The sequence below is a fragment of the Erythrolamprus reginae genome, chromosome 1, assembly GCF_031021105.1.
Source record: "Erythrolamprus reginae isolate rEryReg1 chromosome 1, rEryReg1.hap1, whole genome shotgun sequence".
Taxonomy (NCBI): Eukaryota; Metazoa; Chordata; class Lepidosauria; order Squamata; family Dipsadidae; genus Erythrolamprus; species Erythrolamprus reginae.
The window spans coordinates 309,246,098-309,268,533 of NC_091950.1; the positions used below are offsets into that span (position 1 = coordinate 309,246,098).

The following is a 22,436-nucleotide window of genomic DNA, read 5'->3' on the forward strand; positions in this document are numbered from 1 at the left end:
CATGGCTTATAGGTGTCAGATATTCTCTTCATATTACTAATTGTTTCAGGCCTGTCTTGCATTTTTAAAATACATGATTTATCTGCTGTATTTGATTCTTCTATTTAACAATTAATCTTGGACTGTAAATAGTATTTTCAGGGTGGTGGTGGTGGGAATCCCATAAACGTTTAACTTTTGTTTGTACTATATGGAATTATAAAATAAAATGAGCCAGAGAAATAGGATTACAAATAATTTATCCTTATTTCACATATTATTCCTCGAAAAAAATAATTTTGATTCCACCACAGAAGTTAGTGAATGTTTTAGCATGTTTTTATTTTATCTGAATGTTTATAAACCAAGGACTGAAATTTCTTCCTCTGTTTTTGACAAAACTTTTATGAGTTGTAGCATACTTAAGAACTATGTTAGATAAGGGTAAAGTGAGATTAAAGGCTAGGAAACATTTTTAGTGAGCACATAATCAAAATAGATTTTCAGCAGCGAGCACAATATTGGAGTCATAGGACTAATGCTGCAGAGCTATTATAAAATGGATGTAGCAATACTGGGGAAATAGCTTTGCTGGTTTAAAAAGCTTTAAAAACATTATATATATGAAAATAATATTTTACCATAGAAATGTTAAGGATTTTTTTTTCTGGAAAGGTTTTATCATTAATGGCAGATCATATGATTTGTACACAGAAAATCATATCTACAATTGCTAGCACCTTAGATTCTTAATGATTGAGTATGGTAAAGATCCAGTTTTAGGGCTAGAATCCAATTTTGGAAGTTGCAAGGACCCCTCTATTTAAAGATGAACAAAGTAAAAATGGATGCATCTTGTGTAATGATTATAACAATGTTATTTTCATGAGCTTAAACAAATCAGGTTGTTTTGGCAGAACCTCTCTCAACTGGCTCTCCAATTTATCATGGGATAATTTAACATGAAATTGGTTCCTGACATCAAGAAAAACTGCTCACTGCAGTAGGTAATTCCAAATACTGTGTTTCTCTGGAGTGTTAGAAATTATTCATAATTCGCTTGCATGCCACAAACTAATTTTTTTTAAAAACATTTTGTTCTCTATCCATTCTTACTGTACTTTGTAATTCCAGTAGTCTAAGATTTATGTTGTGCAGATTTATGTTGTGCAGCAGCTGTTTAACATAAGAAATGTTAATCTGTTAATGTTAATGAAATCTTACCTAATTTCCTATATTTTTAGGGCTCTGGCTTGTTCAGCAAAAGTATACACTATGATTACATAATGCGTAATTGTTTATTTTATTTATTGTTAGAGTTGAAAGGGACCATGAAGGCCATCGAGTTCAACCCCCTGCCCAAGCAGGAACCCTATAGTACACCAGTCAAGTGGCAGTTCAATCTTCTCTTAAAAATGTCCAGAGTGTTGGAGTTCACAATGTCCTCTGGTAGGTTGTTCCATTGATTGATCGCTCTGACCATCAGGAAGTTCCTCCTTATCTCCATGTTGAATTTCTCCTTCATCAGCTTCCAGCCGTTGTTCCTCGTCCGGCCCTCTGGTGCCCTGAAGAATAAAGTGATCCCCTTCTTTCTGTGACATCCCCTTGTATACTCGTAGACTGCTATCATGTCCGCTCTGGCCCTCCTTTTTTCTAGGCTATCCATGCCCAGTTCCCTCTCTCTTCGTAAGTCTTGGTTTCCAATCCCTTAATCATCTTGGTTGCTCTTTTTTGCACCTTCTCCAGAGTTTCAATGTCTCTTTTGAAGTGTGGTGACCAGAACTGAATACAGTACTCCAGGTGTGGTCGGACCAGGGCGTAGTAGAGTGGTATTAAGACTTCCCTGGTCTTGGAGTGTATTCCCCTGTTGATGCAGTTTAGGATTGTGTTGGCTTTTTTAGCTGCTGCTGCTGCACATTGTTGGCTCATGTTTAGTTGATTGTCCACCAATTGATTCAAGGTTCTACTCAGTTTGCTAATCTGATTTGCTAGAATTATATTTTTTGACTTTAGATCAAAGCTGAGTTCCTCCCAGTTCAGACTAGTTCGCACCAACTGGTAAATGACCTGCTGGTGATGTCATGATGATGTTGCAGAACTGGTTTCTTTTTCTTCTGAGCATGCACAGAAGCTGAGTTTCCAGCACTGTACATACATCGCCAACTTGTTTTTGGCTTTAAAAAAAAATGGATTTTTTTGCCACTGCGCATGTGTGCGTGGGGCCACGGAAGGTGGAAGGAAGTGCACTGGCAGCGAGGTAAGTTAGAACTCATCCCTGCTTTAGGGGAAACCTTTTTTCATGACCATAAAATGAGGAAAGGAACTGGTTCTAGATTTCTCATCTGATCTCGAGCTTTGAAAGGTGTGAAAGGAAAAATAACCAAGAATGTTACTTCACATAATTGACTTAGGTTGTTCTACCACAAGTTTTTCCTAGTACCACTGTACGCCTCTATTAAGAACTTTTCTATATAAGAACCAGTGTTCAAGATTTTTTTGCCTCTTCTTAAGAACCATTTTCTACTTAAGAACCCGAGCCCGGAAAACTTTCCCAGGAAATTTTAGAACGGCATGAAGGCATGGCCAGTTTCCTGCCATTCCCTCTGGGTTTCTCTCTCTGGCCCAGAGTAGGGGAGGCAGCCTCGTGCCGGGTGTATGGGAGGTGCATGCTCCTCCTCACCACCTCAGAGTCCCTCTTTTTTTTTTTTAGGCCTTAAAGTTTTGGACTTTTTTGATTCCCCTCACCTCACCTTCTTCCTTCAGCAGTGACTGTCCTCCTCCTCCTCTTCCTCCTCCCCTTGCACCCAAATTCCAAGCTTTTATTTCTTTCCTAATGGGTTTGCAAGCATTATTTGCTTTTACATTGATTCCTATGGGAAAAATTGCTTCTAGTTACAAACGTTTCTACTTAAGAACCTGGTCACGGAACGAATTAAGTTCTTACGTAGAGGTACCACTGTACTTTCATTTAAAAAGTGCACCTTGTTTTCAAGTAAAGAAGCATTTCAGAGCATTTCATTTCAGCTCTGCCAGCTTGCTGTTTCATGGTAAGGAATGAAATCCTTGTAACTCTCCAAAAGCTGTTGCAGCATTGGCTTTGATGAGATTAATGCATAATAATACTAATATCGTTGCTTTTGTTCCTGTGAAGTGTATGGAAAGGTTCTAAGGAATTGTGTTGTGACAGAATAGCACGTTATTTGGAACAAAGCTGAAATGAACAAGCTTTTTAGGATTATAAAATCTTTTGGAAACCACAATTACTATAGGTAACACTGGTAATACCACAGGTGGCATCTCTGTACCATTCACTGCAACTAGAATTTGCTCAAAATTATGCTTTTCTTTAAAATACTCTTTAAAATGCTGACAAGGATATTAGTTTCCCTTTAATCTCCGACTATGATGCCATGCAAGAAAATTGTCACCTGGCAATATTTTTTATATTGTCATCAAACAACTAAATAGTAAAAGATAAATTCAGAAACAGCCTTTCAGAGGCAATTCAATATCCACTGACTTCTTTACATTCTGCTGCATACTGTTCCCTGGGAGAAGCTCATATTTCAAATAAGTTCAATTTCTGGGGTGCCAAGCAGAGGGAAAAAACGGCAATCAAGAATTACAAGGTGGGCTTCTGAATGAGGGCATAGGTTGTTTTTTTGCGGGGAAGGAGGGGGTCTGCAAGTTCACTAACACCACAACTGATATATTTCTTTGATCACTTAACACTTCTGTTTAATGTTACACTGTCATTCTAAATTTGCTTGTCTTTATTATCATGACAAGTGGTTTATCAGGAAGCCTAGCTTACTATTTTATGAAAATTATTTGTTGCCTTGAGGCAAGGGGAAAAAAATACTTGTGAGAAGTTCTGTCAATCTTATCAAAATTATTTTAGCGGCCCTAAGAATTTCTATAGCTTGGCAGGACACATTTTGTCCATTTTAATTTTGCTTCAGAAAAAAATAAATAATTGGAAGTTTTTACAGAAAACGCTGTAAAACTGAGCTATTGTTTCAGATTAGGTTAAGTGAAAAATTAGCTCCAAACTATGTATCAACAAACTCAGTTCACTGTTGTAAGTGATAAAAATTGCATTTGTTTGCATTTCTATCTGGCATACATAATTCATCCTGAATATGCACATTTTAATTTTTATTTATACCAATAAAGCAGCACAGTAAAAATAGCAAATTTTCTTTGTCATTTTTTACTTTAATCGCCTTTCGTTGCAAAGTATAGTCAAGGAAAATTGTTTATACCCAATCTGAACCTCTTAGCCAACTAGATTATATAGATATGGAATTGTAATTCCCAAACCAAAGTTATTCTACCATATCCCTTTTAAAGACAAAATAAGACAAATAAATGTGTATAAAACCAGCCTTTGAAAAGATTTAGAGAATTGAAACACCAAAATACTGTATATGTCATGTGTTAAGAAGTCCTTCACCTAAATATTTCCCTTTAGCCTACCCCACTGCATTTACTATTTACTTAGCAAATATGCTAAGCTATAATTGATTTTAATCAGTTAAATAAACCAAAATAGCTTATATAATACACTAGGTCACAAAAATATTTTACACATGACTGTGTGTAGGTTTATATAAGACACACAGTTAAAATCAAACAAGCTACATGGTAGTTTAACACAATATGTAAATTCAGATACATATACAAGATGAAAATAATGTGTTCTTTCCTAGATAGAAATGAAAAAGGTCACAACCTCAGTGGATGATGATGCCAAAACCAGAAGGTAACAACGATAAATAACTTTTGTTACAACAGCAACATCATACCTCTTGGAGGCTTTCTTTATCATTGACCATAGTATTTTCCCCAGGAAAGTGAAGAGGCCCAGTGAAGAATGTTCAAGACCCCAGAATAATGAAAGTATTTTTTAATGAATCTGATAAAAGTACTTTTTCTTTCAACCAAAAGGGCCTAGTCAAAATGGGAGATATGGCTACATTACCATAGAATATTAGGCTACACAGGCTTTTGGTCTGATACAGGAGGCTCCTCTAAGATCTTTATATGCAGTATTAGCTGTGCAAAGGTTTGAAGCTGTCTGAAGATGAGCTATTCTAGCTCAACCACTGACCTTCCTCTTCTGCAGAAGCTAGCAGTGTTCCTTAATGAGCTACTGCTTGACTTCTTTGGATAGAAAAAGAACAAGCTATCCTTGGAAGGAGATGAAGAAGAGAATGTTCTCAGTTTGAAAATCCAAAACGTATTATAGCTTGTATCTTGTTCACATCTAAATTATGCCTGGGGCAGAACACCATTAAACACAGAGACAACTGTGTATGTACTTTCGTCATAAATGTTAGGGCAGCAGCCTCAAAGAGCTGTGTTTTATGCAGAATAAAACAGGAAGACATTCACTTTTGTAAGTGATTCATATAACCATTTTTTGAATCTCCAGTTGCATTACTGTTGATATAAACTTCCTCTCCGACCTGTGAATCCTTACCTTTCTATAATCTCTATGTTTGGGGGCGGGTGGGTGGGTAGATATTTCTGTTACTCTGAGGCATCTTAGATCTTTCTTTCCTAATTAAATGTCATATAATGTTTTATATCTGTATTTGAGAAAGGAGGCTACCAAGGTTGTATGCTATCACTATATTTCTTTAACTTATGTACAAAATACATCAGGAAAAATGCTGGATTAGAAGAAATAGAAATTGGAATTATAATTGCTGGGAAGAAGAATAACATCCTCATATATGCTGAGCATATCCCTTTGATGGCTGGAAGTAAAGAAGAATTAAGGACTCTTTTACTAAAGGTGAAATAAGACAACACAAAATCTACCCTACTGCTCAATATTAAAGTAAAAACAAAACAAATCTTATCTCAGCAATGCCAGCCCAATGAAATCAAATGAAGAAGTTGTGCTTCAAAGGTGTCAAAGAATTAACCTCTTTCAGTCATATTTCAAAATCTGCCTACTACAAAAATTCTTATGTGGGTTTGAAACTGTTGTGGTCCGCCAGTTGTCTGTACAGCTGGCAGCAGAGTCATACAGCGAGGAGGCTGGGGAGGAACTTGGGCCAGACCTGGAGAAGGTTTAGTGCCAGCGGCAGGGGATTCAGCCAAGGCCTCCAGAGACTGACATGTGCAAGGAAGAGAAACAGGAGGAGTCTGTTCTCAATGTGCACATGTGCAGAGCTGCCAAAAGGCAAGAATGGCTCCAGAGGAGAAGGACTACTTGAAAGAAAGACTTGGAGATAATTAGCCCCTCCCTTTGGCTATTTAAGTGAAGAACACGAATGGGTGAGTTGCAGGAAGCAACTCCATTCATTTCCAGATCTTGTCTTTGCAACTCAACCCTCCATTTTTTGTTCCTGTTTGAACTTGGCAAAGTTTCCTGCAAATGTTTCCTTGGTAGTTTGTCAAAGAAGAGAAAAGTTTGTGTGTTATCTGCTTTTACATGAAAGACTTTTAGTCAGACTTGTTTGATTTTGCTTGGACTTATGCTGAGTACCAGTGACAATAACTAGCAGCTGTTGCAAAGAAAAAACTTGCTTTACTTTATATGGATTTAGGAAGACTGCTAATGCAAACAATTAGCAGCCATTAACAATAAAAAGAGATTTATGAGATGTTGTTTGTGCTGTGTGATTTTATCAGGAAGCCTAGGTCAGAACGGAAACGTTCAATTGGACAAAAACCGAACAAAGGGCAGACTTTGTCAACAAAAGTATCTCAAATGGACAAATTTAGAGAATTCTAGGGCCCATTAGTTGATAAACTGGTTGCTGCTTAAATAACATAGCACAGATCCTGCTGTCAGATATTGCAGATGATCTTTATTTCCAATGTTTTCCAAAAGCCACCCAAAAGTCAACGGAGAACCAGAAAGGAACTGATATGATAGATGACACTCCTTGTGTCAGGCCACCTGACACAGTAACAGCGATAAGTATATGGGAGAAGTGAGAGAGAGAGAGAGAGAGAGAGAGAGGTTGGCACCACGGCACATTCCTTGCGTAGAAGCCCTAGATAGACTGAACAAGGAAAAAAGTCAGCATTCCCTTCCCCGGGTTGGTACATGTGATACACTTGTGGGTGTGGGGCTGTGAAAATGAATTACGGAAGTGAATTCCAGTGTTGATATTTCACAGCAAGAATCCAGACATGGCTCTGATAATAAATGGAACTTTCTGTGTTTACACAGCAGTGGATTGGGATTTATTTCTCAGATGCTAGCTGGTTCGCTGACACCTTGTCATCTTCCCACTAGCACAGCCATTGCTTATGGGAAACTCATAAAGAAAGTCAATAGAAAAATGTCAAATTAGACATTCTTCAGTGTTCTAATGTCTTTTTAAACACACACTCACGAAGCTTCACGCTTTCCTCTGACAGATGGATCTCTGCACAATGAACCTAAAGGGATAACAGCAGTTTGCCAGCAAAGCATTTCTCAAACCCCGGATCTAGGACCTTCACCATTACAAACGTTGAATCTCCACACCTTCTTACCCACAAATCCTCACTTATACACTATCTGGATGTGGTCAAGGGTTTCCAAGAAATATAACGGTCTAGACCAGGATAGGCAAAGTTGGCTCTTCTGTGATATGTCGAGTTCAACTCCCTGAATTTCTGTGCTAGCATGATTGGCTCAAGAATTCTGGAAGTTGAAGTCCGTAAATCATAGAAGAGCTAACTTTGCTTATCCCTGGTCTTGGCTTTCTTTCATAGACACACCTTCTAGAACTTTGCCCATAAAGATACTCCCGTTTGCTCCATGACCTTCTGACCATGGAATCTAATAGGGGCTCCTGATCCCCAATGTCCCCCTCCTCCTCTGAGCCAGACATTATCATCATTGGGTTTCTACAGTCTCTGGTGGTTCCTCCGTTTTGGCAGGTTCTAACGCTCCCTCACTCTCACTCTTTGACTCAGTTGTCAAGAACACTGGCCTAGAGTACCAAGACAGACCCGGGTCATCCTCCTCAGAATCTGTGACTAACTGAGCTGATCATGGACCACTCACAACAAAACTTAAGTCATCTGATAGACACATACGAGATCTCTCTGTCTCTCTCTGTTTCTCTGTCTCTCTCATATCAGAAATAGTATCTTCATACTATATAAAAAATTGAGGATTATTGCCTGGCTGAAGCTATTCTACAAATTCTTTAGAAGTAAATCTCATTTGCAAAAGCTATTCTATAAACTCTTTAGAATTAATCCTCTACAGCTTTAGGTCCCTGCTTTTTTATTGTGTTATCAAAAGAAAGAAGCCAGCACACATTCAGTATGCATTTGATTTGTTGGTTACCACATTAGGAAGCTGATTCTAAGATAATATTGTAGGATTCTATCATTGAAAAACACAGAATAGTGACAGGAACAAATGCATTACCTGCACATTTGGTTCGGGTAATCAGTGGAGGGCCTGGCTGACCTGTGCCACCTTCTCCAGGTCTGGTTAGAAGAACACGAATCTCATACTCTGTGTCTGGGTCCAAATGCCACAGCTTATACGTTGGTGCATTGACAGCATGCGTTTCTGTCCAGGTCCCTGTTGTCATATGGTATTCCACCTCTTTTAGGATGATAGGTCCATCCCCAATAATGGAATTTGCATTCAGTTGAATGAGCAGATAGGTTGGTCCAACGCCAAGCAACTGTGGGGGAGCTATTGGTCTAGGAGGTTCTGTAAGATAGGAAAAAAGCCAAATGAGTGAGAAATATCATAAAACAGCAAAATAGTAAGAAAAAAAAATCAAGTCAGAGATCAGGATTATAAAGATTGCACAATAACTGTCATTATTAATATTTAAACCTAGTTTAGAAATATTATTTATTTATTTATTTGATTTATAAAGTCATCCTTCTCAGCAAGGGACTTCATTATTCTTTGTCAATAATGGGGATATATCTGCACGTGTGCGCAAAGATAAACTGAAAAGTCAAACAAAAATAATATACAATCTCTGGTTTCCTTCAAATGAGTAGCAATATTTTTAAAAAGTGAGATTAATGGAAAAATTAAGGAAACACATACATTCCTAAATGTAATGAACCCAGTGAAACGCTTCATTTTTCATTATATTTTTTCCAATTCAATTACTCCTAAAGCTGAAGTCAAGGTAAATAGGGCTTTCTCATTTGGATGGACCACAACAAAGCAAGTTCCAAAGCTGAAGAATTAACTAAGCAAAATCCTACAACAACTATTACAAACAATTTCTATTCTTTCTCTTGGAAAAAAGAGAATGTCATGGAACATTAGGTAGCTGCTTTATTTCATGTGAAAATATCATGGAACATTAAATAGTTGTTTTCTACAATATTAAAAAAGGAGTTCAAATGCTGTCTTGTAAAATCTACCGTCAGAGTAAAGCATCAAATTAGATGCTTTCTTTTTCCTGTAGATTAAATTCTTCAAAGTTTCATAGCTGACTGGCTATGTATATATTTACACTATATAGTGTTAATAAAGACAATTACAAGACGTGTATGGGTCTAGATTTTTAATACCGAGCATATTATCTCTAACATCCTGTATGATTTCAATGTCAATTTTCTACTACTGTTGTGAATAAGTTATTTTACTTGTTTACAATTGGCACATGATTAGGAGGACCCTTGCCCAAGTAGAGCAATGAAAGAAAAAAGACTGCAAAGACTTAGGGCTGGAAGAACATTCTTTGGAGACAATAACAATGAAAGAGCTGCAAGCCAGTAAGAGCTGGGAAGATTGGTAGCATCTCATTAGGGCTGGAAAGAAACTTTTTTGGAGCAAATAGAACAATGGAAAAAAAAGACTGCAAAGACTTAGGGCTGGAAAAACATTATTTGGAGAGAATAACTATGAAAAAGCCAGGAAGGTAAGAGCTGTAAAGATTGTTAGCATCTCATTAGGGCTGGGGGGGAAAAGCTTCAAAAAAGCTACATTCAGAATATAAGACGCACCCAAATTTTCAGCCTCTTTTAGGGAATAAATATGTGCATCTTATACTCCATAAAACATGGTAGTTAAGTAATTGCTAACATGTTGTAAGCCGCCCTGAGTCTAAAGAGAAGGGCGGCATAAAAATCAAATAAATAAATAAATAAATAAAATATTATCCCATAAGACCTGGGAAGTGTGGTTTTTTTGGCGCTACATTAGATAACATTATCATCAAACATCAAAACAACACCTCTATACATGAGTGACATCAAATGGAACACATAGAAATCAAATTGACTACATTATTGCTAAAAGAAGGGGAAATAACTTGATTATAGCATGTCTATATACTCACTGTGGAACTGATCATGAAATGTTCATGTGAAGTTCCAAGTTAAGCTAAAGAAAAGGAAAGCCAACCAGTTTCTATGATATGATCTTATATGATATATACCCATCATTTTCAAGGACAGTTTCAGGGATCACTTTAAAGACCTGAACCTCATTGACAGAAAACCAAAGGAATTATGGAACAAAGATAAATAAGTTATTAAGGACTGAGTTGTTGAGAGATTGCCAAAGATGAAGAAATGGGATAAAGCAAATCCCTTCCTGTTTCTTCTTTCCCATCTACCCCTTCCTTCCTCCCTATTTTCCTTTTCCTCTCTCTTTCCCTTCCTTTCCATTTCCAGCAGACAGATAAGTGACTGCTGCTAGATTGGAAAGGACACAAAAGATTTGTGAGACTCGCTGGAAACTGTCACAAGATACTGAAAATGAAGATCCCGTGACCACAATGAAAATGAAGATCAGCAGCCCAGCAGCCAATAGCATTGAAGCAAAGATTCCCAATGTTTTCAAATTTTACACCATTTGGTTCCCAGATTTTGGATACATTCTGTATCCAAATATCTTGGTTCAAAAATTGCTCTTGTTCAAGTAAGGATTATGATGAGAATTTCAGTACCATTGAGGAATAGTATTATAGCTATAGATGACAAACAAATTAGCAATACTGTACTTTTTGTCAGGGTATATTAATCCCCCTGTAACATCTAGCATTTTATGAAGGATAATAAACTGCTTATCTGATAAAAGATAAGCATAAAAATCACCCCAATGTCTAGGACGAGTTGAACCTGCTAAACCTGCAGCTAAATTATATCTCCACACTGAAGAAATATGAGTATGTCATCTGCAAACAAATTAATTACATGATGCTTTGTTTTTATATTAGGATAAATATTTTAGCTATTCAGAATATTCTGTGTTAACCCTTCTATAATGAGATCAAACAAAACAGAAATAACATTCCATATTTGTTAGGTGGATTTGTTAAGAGAAAAATTTCTATCCATTAATGCTATTTACTGCTCAGGAATATACACAATTAATTATGCAAATGAACTTAATACTTAAATCCCCTTTCCAATAACAATTTTTCAAGAAATGTAATTTCATTTCTATCAAATACTTCAAAATATCTAAAAGCTTCAGAGTGGAATGTTAATATATTTGGCATAATTTATTACACTGAATTGAAATTGGAGTCTTCTAAATCTTATTTAAATTAGGAAGAATGAAAAGAGTTTTTCTTCGATGGAAAAAACCCTGTGTCATTTTGTAAGAAACTCATTGCAAGTAGATGAAGACTTTCTTGCAATGAAATACATGGATTCTTTAATTTTGCTTTGGGCTTGGTGTTCTGGTTTATTAGTAATATGAGAACAATTATTAAATGCATATTATTAAAAATCTAATGTTTGGGTCAAACAAGTTAGTAAGGGGTGTGGCCAATAGAACCAGATGAAGAATAAACTTTGCCTAGGGAATAAACATTACTGGGGTCCCTTGATTAATTAATTGATGCTGACCATTTCTGATTGCTAAGAGCATTATGTGTATTGAGGTTAAGATGTTGGAGTCAAGAGACCCAAATTGTAGTTCAAGTTGTAGTCCTCCTTCGGCTTATTTAATACATCTGGGCCAATCATTGTCTCTCAAAATATATTTTCCTCTTAAAATAGTGATAGTGGAAAAAGGAGCCATAAATTCTTGTAGGTAGGTAGGTAGGAGGCAAGGAAGGAAGGAAGGTTGGTTGGTTTATTCCCTTGAAAGAATATTGAAGAAATTGGACTGCATGTGCATATTATGGTGCCTTTTTCATTCTTATTTTATTTGATAACAGAAATTGCTGTTTTTCAAATAAAATGATTTCAGAAAGCTTCACGTGGACAGAAGCAGAGCCCTTAAGTCTGCCTTTATTTGAAGGTGGTCAAGGATTTTAGGATTTGCCTGTTTGTATGTGAAAGAGGAATAGAGTGAGGCAGAGAGACAGTCTCCCCCTTGAATCATCCTCTTTCCGCAGTGTTTTTTGGCTTTCAAATAATTGGTTTTTTTTCTTCATAGAACAGGTAATTTTTCACTGACTATTAATTTCATCAATTTAAAAACAACAACAAAAGGAAGAGAAACAATCTAGGGGGGGTGTAAGAATTGATTACACATATGAGGAAGAATAGCAATAAACTGGTTACTATGATCAATCAGAATTTCCTATTAAAATTGAAACAGTAGACTGAAATTCCAGAAAAGCAGAAAAATGGGAAGAATAAAAACCTGTTTCTTTCCCTCGGATCCCAGAGTTTATTTAAGAGAAAGCTTAATATAGTTGTTATCATAATATAAACTCATGTTTCAAAAACCAAGATTTTCATACGATTCCTGAGAGTAACATGCTCTCATTTCCCATGGCCATTTAAATTTGCTCCATTTTCCAAGCTTTTAGAAGAGTATATACAGTTTAGAAGTTGGGCTTTTAAAAATGGTAATATTGATCTTTAAAAATGATAATATTGAATCTTATTTAAAAAACCCTATGAATTAGAAAAGCTAACATATCGCTGCATGCAGATTTTTTCCCTTAGGCTGAGAGCAAAGTATATACATACTTGTACATACATTTATTTTCAGCCTCTTGAAGACGTTATAAAGGGATGGATGATAAAATCCCTTCATGTACTCATAAATTATACATTATTTTTTAACTGGTTATCAAATTAAATAGCAATTGTTTTGCAGCATCATTAATATTCCTCATAACAGAATATACTGTCAGAGCCAGAGGAATGGTGCTGCTTCCCAAACTATACTAAATGACATGGAGTCCCAACGTATACATTTTTGGTTACCTAATTAACTTTTGTCTTAATGAATCTCATTCCTTATTCTACAACGAGAGTGATAAAATATTCCCTGATTGCCATTTTGGTGTTACAGAGTTTACTTATATGTTGCAAGTAATCTGTAAACATTTTACATCAAGATTAGGGGCTAAAATACAGGTGGCCCAAAATTAGTTTTATGTTGCATTTTTTTTTTCAGATGGCTACATAGCAACTTAAGGATAGGTTTGAACAATAAGATAAGCTCAACCTCAACTTTTACTTTGTTATTCAGGGACTGGTGGTATAATTAAAAATTCCATATTAATTTCTGAAATTATATTTGATGAAATGAAAGCAAGGAGGGATATGAATGTATTACAAATCAAACTAGTGATCAAGACCATCAATATGGTTTAGAAAGAAATGTTGTGGTAGGTTAACTTGTTGATATTTGAGTAAAAATTGACAAGCTTAGAAAAGAAGACAAAGCTTGGTCAACAGGAATTCGGACACTAATGTACCTTGATGCTTTTAATAGGTCAGTGCAAAACAAATGCAATATTGACTTTTGAGTTTAGCGTCCATTCAACTTTCACAAAAATTGGCATGAGTTATAGTGCATTTGCTATGATCTGTTAGTGGACAAGTAACCCATGCCTTGGCCTTAACTATTTCCTAAACTCTTTATAGAGTTTATTAATCTCACATATAATCTTTATGGATGGACTTCCAGTGAGGTGGGGCAAGCTAGCACTTTCATTTTCTCCTCTCTATGCAGATTGCATGGGCATTTTATCCCAAAAAGAAGCTGGATGTGAAATCAAGATTGACAAAAAATTTCTTTGGCCACCTAATTTTTGGGAATAGGCAGCACAAACTGTTGTTTTTATAGGCACTTATTATTAGATGGGAGTTGTGAATTTCATCATATCCTGTGCTGCAAATGGACTCAAGGCTAAATCGTATCTTTTAAATTATTTTGGAGTTAAGTTTTTCAACTGCTTCTATTAAGATTGAAGAGTCTTCAGATTACAAGCCTATAAATTGTTGGGTGAGTCTCATTTTGGTCCATTTAAAACAGAGGTCTTCAAATTTGGCAACTTTAAGACTTGTGGACTTCAACTCCCAGAATTAGCTGGCTGGAGAATTCCACAAGTTTTAAAGTTGACAAGTTTAGAGATCCCTGATTTAAAAGAAAGGATCCTAGATGTTCAGTTTTGTAAGATATTTATTAATTCGTTTATTTATTTTGTAACTTTTGCAATATATCGCAAAGGAGCAACTTTAGACTTACAAATTGATCTTCTCATTTGAGAAAAATACGTATTCTTTTCATTTCAATGTAAAATAAGACTTTGAAGATCGAGTACTAAAGCACATGATGGCTACTTTAAAGGAAAATTTTACTCTGTATGTATGTCTTAACTGGAAGTAGAAGTTTTCATTGAAGATGATCAAACTCCTTTGAAGATAACCAAAATAGATTTTAAGGTGAACTTAAAAATATAACTTTCAAAAAAAGATGGAAATCCTGTATCTGCAAGTGGAAATGGATGATCATTTCAAAACCAAAAAAGACACATAAATAAAAAGTAAACTCATTTAAATTGAAATATAAGATATTTATTAGGAATTCTAGTGAAAGGAAGGGTGAGTTCCTCCACCACCATTTTCTTTGGGTGCATTTTTGCCAAATTTTCCTGGTTTTGGATGGGTTCTCCTCATTCACTGCTTTGAAAAAAGCCATCCCACCAGTTACCAGGTTAATATTGACCTTTATTTCTTCGCCCGAAGCACAGCTGATCAGCTCTTCAGCTGTGTTTCGGGCTGAATCCACTTTCTGAACATTGCCCGGAAGTGTAATTGCACGAGGGGATGCTCTCGCTTGTGGAAAACATTGTGATGCAAACCGGTGGCAAAGGTAAGTGGAACCCACTCCTGATAGAAAATATAAATGGACTTGACTAAAAATGGTAAGAACTTCAAGAGGAAAGAGGAATTAAAGTTTATGAGATTTAAGGACAATTGGGAGGAAGGGGCGGGATGAGAAAATCAGGGAACTGGTTTATTTACCTGTGCTTAAATAATGAGTTGCTAACTTTGGTGATGTTTAATGGTTATCTATTAACCATTTCTTGTTTGGAAATGTTCAAAGGTGGAATAGTTCAGTTTGTAATTTGGCTATATGAGTAAGGAATTATTTCTAGTAGTGTTTAATAGTTTTCATTATTATTTTTATGTAATGTGTAATTGTTAAGAGAGGAATGAGGGGATTTGCACTAAATGGAAAGAGGGATTAGGTTGTTGGGCATTTTTGTTAACTTTTCACTGGATCTTTGAGGATCAATAAGGAGAGCTGAAGATACAGAGATGAGTTTATAGAAAATGAAGTGAGGTATGAAATGGAAGATTTATCTGGTTATAATTTAAAAGACAGCAGTAAATTGTTACTGTTGAATATGCCTGCTGAGGATGAAGGAGGCAAATGCTTTTTCTTATTATCTTTGATGGGGGGAATTTTTCTTTCTTTTGTCTACAGTGTGTGTGTGTGTGTGTGTGTGTGTGTGTGTTTGTTTGTGTGTGTGTATATTCTTTTCTTAGGTTTCATTGATAATTTTATAGGTTTAATATAATTATTAATAACATTATTGATGAAAAAAATAAAACATGTATAGAAGCATAAATCATTTCTAAAAGCCCATTAGAGAACCTCCATCCAATTTTCGCTATAAATATGACAGCTTTGGCTGGAGAAAGGGAGTTGTAGCTCAAAATACTTTGATGATACTATGTTGCGGAAAATGGCTGTTTTCCAAAACCAACAAAAATGAATTATCCACCACAGATCAGTGTTCCCTCTAATTTTTTGGGGGGGGGGGGGGGGCGGGGGGCGGAAAAGTATAGTGTCTGAGCGGCAGTCCCTTCGGGACTGGGCGGCACTCTTTCCCTCTCACTCTTTCCCTCTCAGCTTCTGGGCAGGTTTGAAAAACTCTGAGTTGATGATTTTTAAGTGAGCCATTGCTCACTGCTCAGCTTAGAGGGAACTATGCCACAGATCATGGTGAAGAGGATATCATTTACGTATTCTGTCTACTGAAGCCACTTCCACCTAGCAAAGGAATAGCAATAGTTATTGTGAGTGTTATTGTGAAGTTATGAATGCTCCAACACTGGAAGTTTTTAAGATGTTGGATAACCATCTGTCTGAAGTAATGGAGGGTTTCCTGTCTAAGCAGGGGGTTGAACTAGAAGATTCCAAGGTCCCTTCCAACTCTGTTGTTGTTGTTGTTGTTGTTGTTGTTGTTATTATTATTATAGAATTAATAATATACAAATAAACTGGGTAAAGCACCTATTCATATCAACAAGCATACGAACAAAAAGGAGCAGGAAAGACTACTACCATTAAAAAAAAGAGACAGCAATGTTACAGCTCTGCCTCTGCCTCTCCACTTTTCATGGCCCAAGTGAAGGTTATTTGCATAGAAGCATCTGCCCAATGTAATTACTTTCCAATTAGGAAAGTATTCAGTAATATTGCAATATGCCTATAAAGCACAAGCAGAATTTTGCTCTACTATCTTCTTAAACTAGTACAAGGAATTTTACTTCATTACAATTGCAGAACTGCTTTAGATCCAGAAATATAGATTACTTTTAATTACAAAAATTGGTGCAAATGTTTTATTTTGTTGTTAGACTTTGTTTCTATTGTCAGCATAAATGGATTTTTTTTCCCCGATGCCAAGCATTTTACATTCTAAAAACTCTCATAATTCAAAGGAGTTGAATGCTTAAAGTTTCTATCCCCCACACAGAGATAGATATCAAACAATAGAAACACCAATTAAAATAAACGAATCCTTTTTCTTTTTTTGGAACTAGAGCTAATATAAATTTAGCTCTTCAGCTCTTCAGTGCTCTGTGTGTGTGTGTGTGTGTGTGTGTGTGTCTGTCTGTCTGTCTGTCTGTCTGTCTGTCTGTCTCACTCTCTCTCATGAAACATAAGACACAGCACTGGGCTATGAGCCGGAATGCTAAATTGCGCTCGCCGCGGCGGCTCATAAGTTCTTGTGGGACCAACATGATTTTGCTGCTGCACCTATGGAGGAAGCAAAATCGCACATGGAACCGCAGATGTGCCCATGTTTCAGCTAGGGTTTTTTGCTTCTGCGCATGCTGAAACACGGGTGCACCTGCAGCTCCATGCACAATTTTGCTTCCTCCATAGCTGCAGCAGCAAAATCGCACCGGTCCTGCAAGAACCTATGAGCTGCGGTGGTAAGTGCAATTTAGCGTTCTGGCTCGTAGCCCACCACTAATAAGACACTATCCTTTATTTTAGGGTGTAGACAATATACAATAGTATATTAATCATGAGTTGAATACCAGCTGAATATAGTACTGTAAATGATTGGACATTGTAATTTGTGTTCACCCTAACTGGCCACTATTCCAAACCCAGCCTCTGAAATCAGGATTATTTTGCATTATATTGCACTGACCAGTGCCAATATTTTACCAGCTAACAAGATCTTTGTGCCAGACCTCTGGGTATAATAAATAACTGAGCAGCTGAAACTGAACCTAGAAACTGAACCTCAAATAGCCCATCAATGTGCTATTTTATAGGTAACATTAACAGGGTCGTGATTAGTCATTTCCCGTGAATGATTAAAGAACCAAATTCTTTCAATATCCTTAAAAGATCTGTACTGGCTGAGCCTTGTGACATCTCTTTCAAAATTGTTCTCAAACAGAACAAGTGCCCAGAGGACTGAAGGTTACCAATATATCACAAATCACCTTATTTCATCCTAGGAGGAAAAAAATAATTATATCTGCAAAAAATGATATGAGCCACATTTAAGATATAATACCCAATTATCCATTTCATTTTCACTTATACATGCTGGGTGAGATCATTTATCATGTTTCATGAGAATGTCCAGGAAGCACACACAGCCAATTTGGATAGGTAGCAAATTACTCACCGTATTAACATAAGCTTATAAGATCACATCAACAAGTACTGTGCATAAATGAGATAATTACATTTACAATGAGCAGAAATGTTTGAGATGCAGAAATAATGGTTCCTTAATTGAACATCCTGGTTTTCTTTCTTAAGTGTAGTAATTTAGATACAATAATCAAGAATTAATGTGTTGCTGGAACACCAGCCAGGTGTCACTGCAAGGCTCTGAATCTGGAGATGAATCTTTTATCATAAAGTCTTCCTTCTCTCCACCAAGTCATCCATCATGTTTCTGAGACAGCTTGGAATGATAGTGCTGGACCTTCACATTACTGCTCCTTGAACTCCATCTCATCCATCTTTTGCATCATGCCTGATTTGCAGCAAAGTATCATCTCCCTGCTGCAAAACCAGGTGTGAACCCAATCATGCCTCTAACCTAGAGTGCCACTCTAATAGTAATTGATTTTTTTTTAGAGCTACACTCAGAACTTGGAAATCCCATCTTTGGGAATTCATAAAGGGAGATGATAAAAATGCAATTGCTTTAGAGAACTCAAATCTATTTATTTATTTGCTTCTCTTCTTTAAATATAAATGTTACTGGTGTTTGTTTTGGATTAGTCTCAGATATGTCCACAACTTGGAAAATTGCAAATACTCTGTGTGCATAAACATGCAGTATTATTTTAGGAATACTTCAAATTAAACAGAATACCCTTAGACATTTAAATTAATATATTTAATATGTATTCACCCTGTGCACCAAAAATGGAACTTATTATTAACCCCTAGTTCATCATTCAAATAAAGTCTGTTTCAAAATCTCCACTGACAATAAACCATTCAAGATTAAGTATAGTAATTCAGTTTCATCTGAATACAGCTATAAAAATTTAATAAATCAAAATGATCAAAATGCCCCAGTGGCAGATTGGAATTCTGTTTCCAATTCAAATTCTCTTTAATATATGGCTTCCCTGACATCTTGCATTTTCTTCATATCTAGGCTGAATTCCAAATGGGTTCTTCTTTCTGCTGTTACCAAGCATTGGGCAACCAATCTACCAGTAGTTATCCAATCTCTTCTCAGCAATCCAGCAGAACCCTTGAGAGACGTTAGACTTGGTAGGTTTTTCTCTTATACTAATCAGTGAATGGCAGACAAGAATCAAATATTATGAAAATCTCCCTTCTGAACTCATTAGAACAGAATATTCCGATTCTATATTTCTGCCCAAGGATTCCTTTTTATACAATATTAACAAAAGAAAAGTCTTTGAAGGGCTAATTAAGAGCTGAATCCTATTTTGACATGAATCCAGAATTTCTGTTTTAAAACTCCTAATAAACATAGAATATTTTCCTGCCCAATATATACAATCTGAGCAGAGTATTAATACAGCCAGTGTGCCATTTTATCTAAAAAAAACCCCAACTTTACATGAAAACCTTTAATAAGGACATATCTATTTTAGATGTTAAAATAATATCTGGGACGATGAACTCAAAAATATGTCTATCATTAGATCACTGTGGATGACAAACTATTTCTGCAGTTGATTAAATGTGAAGAATATCAGGATCCAAACTCTTTTTAACTCCAGAAAAGACAAGAAACTGATCCACAGATAATCAATTCTTGATTTGTTAGAATTTTTTAAAGTAATCTCTCCACTTGGGAATTATTTTTGTGAACAAACAATAAGACAGAGTAGAAATAGTTTTATTATTAATATCTGTCCCAGATGTTTCTGCCACTGCTGTGAATAATTGCTAGTTTATCTGCTACTATCGCAGAGCATTTGGAAGGAAACCATCCATCTTTTGATTAATTTAGAAATGTGTTTACTATGATGCATTGTGAATATCAAAATAGAGAAATTAGACCCAGACTCATAGATCTGAATTAGATATACATAATTGTTCCTAGAGTCTATCTTCTGATACTTGACTAAACAATGACAGTGACAGATAAAGAACATGAACACTTAAAGAAAAACATCTCCTTAAGTAAATAAATAAAACACAAATTCAATGTTATATTTTTGTCCTTTTACAAACTTAGCAAATGTAAATAATTTGAATTACTCATACGGAATAATATTGGATAACATTTCACGAACGTTAGAATTGATAGAAATAATACTGCCTCTATTCCTCATCATTTCCATGCTTTTCCAAATCATCAACATCTGTTACTAAAAACTGTAGGATTAATTTTTTAAATAAAACCTATATATATATTTTAAAATTAATCCTTAAAATTTTTAAAATTAAAATACACACTGATTTTATTTAAAATTCGTTTTATAAAAATAGTGCTTAAAATGTAATATGTAATTTTCATATGAAACTATGGAAAAATAAAAATATGGACATAAGCAAAGAAATATTAGGAGACCTTTTATAAACATGTTTTATTAATTAAAAAAAATTCTCTTGAGGAAAAGATGGTGCCTGGTACCAGTTCATCAATGCTCAAAAGGAAATGTATCAGAGAGACCCAGCATGCAGTAGTGATTAATCTCTGGACTATGAAGGGGAAGGCCCAGGTTCCAGGCCACCATCAACCATGGGGCTCATTGAATGACTGTGGAGCAGTCTCTCTCTTTCTTAAGCTTATCCTACTTCAACAGTAGCCTATCCCTAAAAGTGTAAGGTTGAAATTAATGGAGATATCTTGTAAGCTCTATTGAGTTTCAGGAGGTATAGCAGGCTAAAAATTCAATCAATCAATTCAACTGGGAAGATGCAATTTCCTACAGCATTTGGCAACTTTCTTAAGACAATAAAAAGGACATAATTTGATGTGTACTGTTGTTCATGAAGCTAAGATTTGGCTTTTACTCCACCATTTTCTGATGGACTTCACTTCTTAGAAGTACTATTGGGATGGGCAATTGTAAGCATCATACCTACATGTAAGTATGCCACCTTTGTTTCCTGACAAATATGATTTCTCGGTTATCAATGTAAATATATATATAAACTAACTTTTCTTTCAATTGTGTCTTTTTATTCTAACATTTTACCCTGTACATTTTCTGTCTTTCTTCTGGCTTACCAATATTATATGTTAAAGTACATGTTCTGACCATATATTTCTGGTGATAGGACTGAGCCAATTTTAATCTAGTTTATCAACAGCCGGTCTTATTCATCTCACATTCATTAAAGCCTCGAAGTGTCAAGATTTGTCTTTTACAAGTTGAAGATAGTCTCATTAGTCAAAATGATATAGAAGCAATACTCAAGACATGACAAAATAAATTGCATTTCATTGTATCATGTTTTCCCCCCCTACCGTTGAGGGATCACATAGATCAAGATTCGTCAGTATGAGAATTCAGCACTGAAAATTTTGTTTGTTCCAAATAGCAACAGAAAGTCCTTAAGCATGCCCTGTCACTTTGGGTTTAGAAAGGAATGCACTAATAAACTCTTACCCCCGGTCATTTTTTACTGTGGGCAACACTATGCCAGCTTTTATTAAAGGCAATTCATATCACTGGCCCAAAAATTTCCTTTAAAATTACCATCTTTTGTGTCCATAGAATACGACATTGGCGTTAAAGTGCCATTAAGATATAGGTCTTGTCACTGTACTTAATTTTCAGCAGTTTTAACACTGGAGAAGCTTTCTCCCCGGGTATGTTTTTGACTAATGAGGCTTATTTGATGGTTAACAAAACAAACAAGAAAAAAACATTTTCATTGGGTATTGCTTTTGAAATAATATAGTAAGCACAACACTTTACATCCTGCAGCTATGAACTCATACTCCAAGGATTTTAGATATAGAATTTAAAATAAAGGATACATCAAGCAATTGCATTATGTTAATTTTTATCTACAACCCAATGTAAAAATCATCTATACAACTGTGAGGTTTATAATAGCATGATTTAGTAATCCACCCTCTCTATGGAAGCTTATTGGTTGTCTTTGGATACATTGCTCTGTCTTAGCCCAACCTATTTTTGGAGGATTGTTTGTGGAGAAAAGTGAGAGGGGTTGCTTTGAGTTTCTGATGGAATACCAATCAAATAAATTAATGGTAAAATATAAAGGGATCAGGACTGAGAAATCTAAGAAACTCTTACCTCGAACAATAAGTTGAGCAAAATTAGAAACTCCAGATCCTCTCTCAGACTGAGTAACACAACGATATAAATCCTGATCTGTTTTTGTTACTTCCTGAAGTTTAAAGGTAGCAGCAAAACGTCTGTGATTTATGTTTTTTGTTTGGGCCACTGGAATATCTTCTCCATTGCGTCTCTGAAAACAATAAAGCGTAAGCATTAAAAACGCTGTTAAAAATGATATGGACATTGTGTATGCTTGGAACAGTTAAAATACTGAAAGAAAAATGTGTAGTTAA

The 22,436-nt window shown here is 35.7% G+C and overlaps 1 protein-coding gene across 8 annotated transcripts in view; it reads right to left on the reverse strand.

The window, feature by feature from the left end:
* PTPRK (protein tyrosine phosphatase receptor type K) overlaps positions 1–22,436 on the reverse strand; it is a 484,094-nt gene that overhangs the window by 198,003 nt on the left and 263,655 nt on the right. For all 8 annotated transcript variants that reach the window (XM_070733486.1, XM_070733484.1, XM_070733481.1 and 5 more), the window contains 2 exons: positions 22,159–22,333; positions 8,372–8,665 (listed from right to left, as the gene is read on the reverse strand). In XM_070733486.1, the coding sequence (XP_070589587.1) occupies positions 8,372–8,665; positions 22,159–22,333 (469 nt within the window). The remainder of the gene's footprint in view (positions 1–8,371; positions 8,666–22,158; positions 22,334–22,436) is intronic.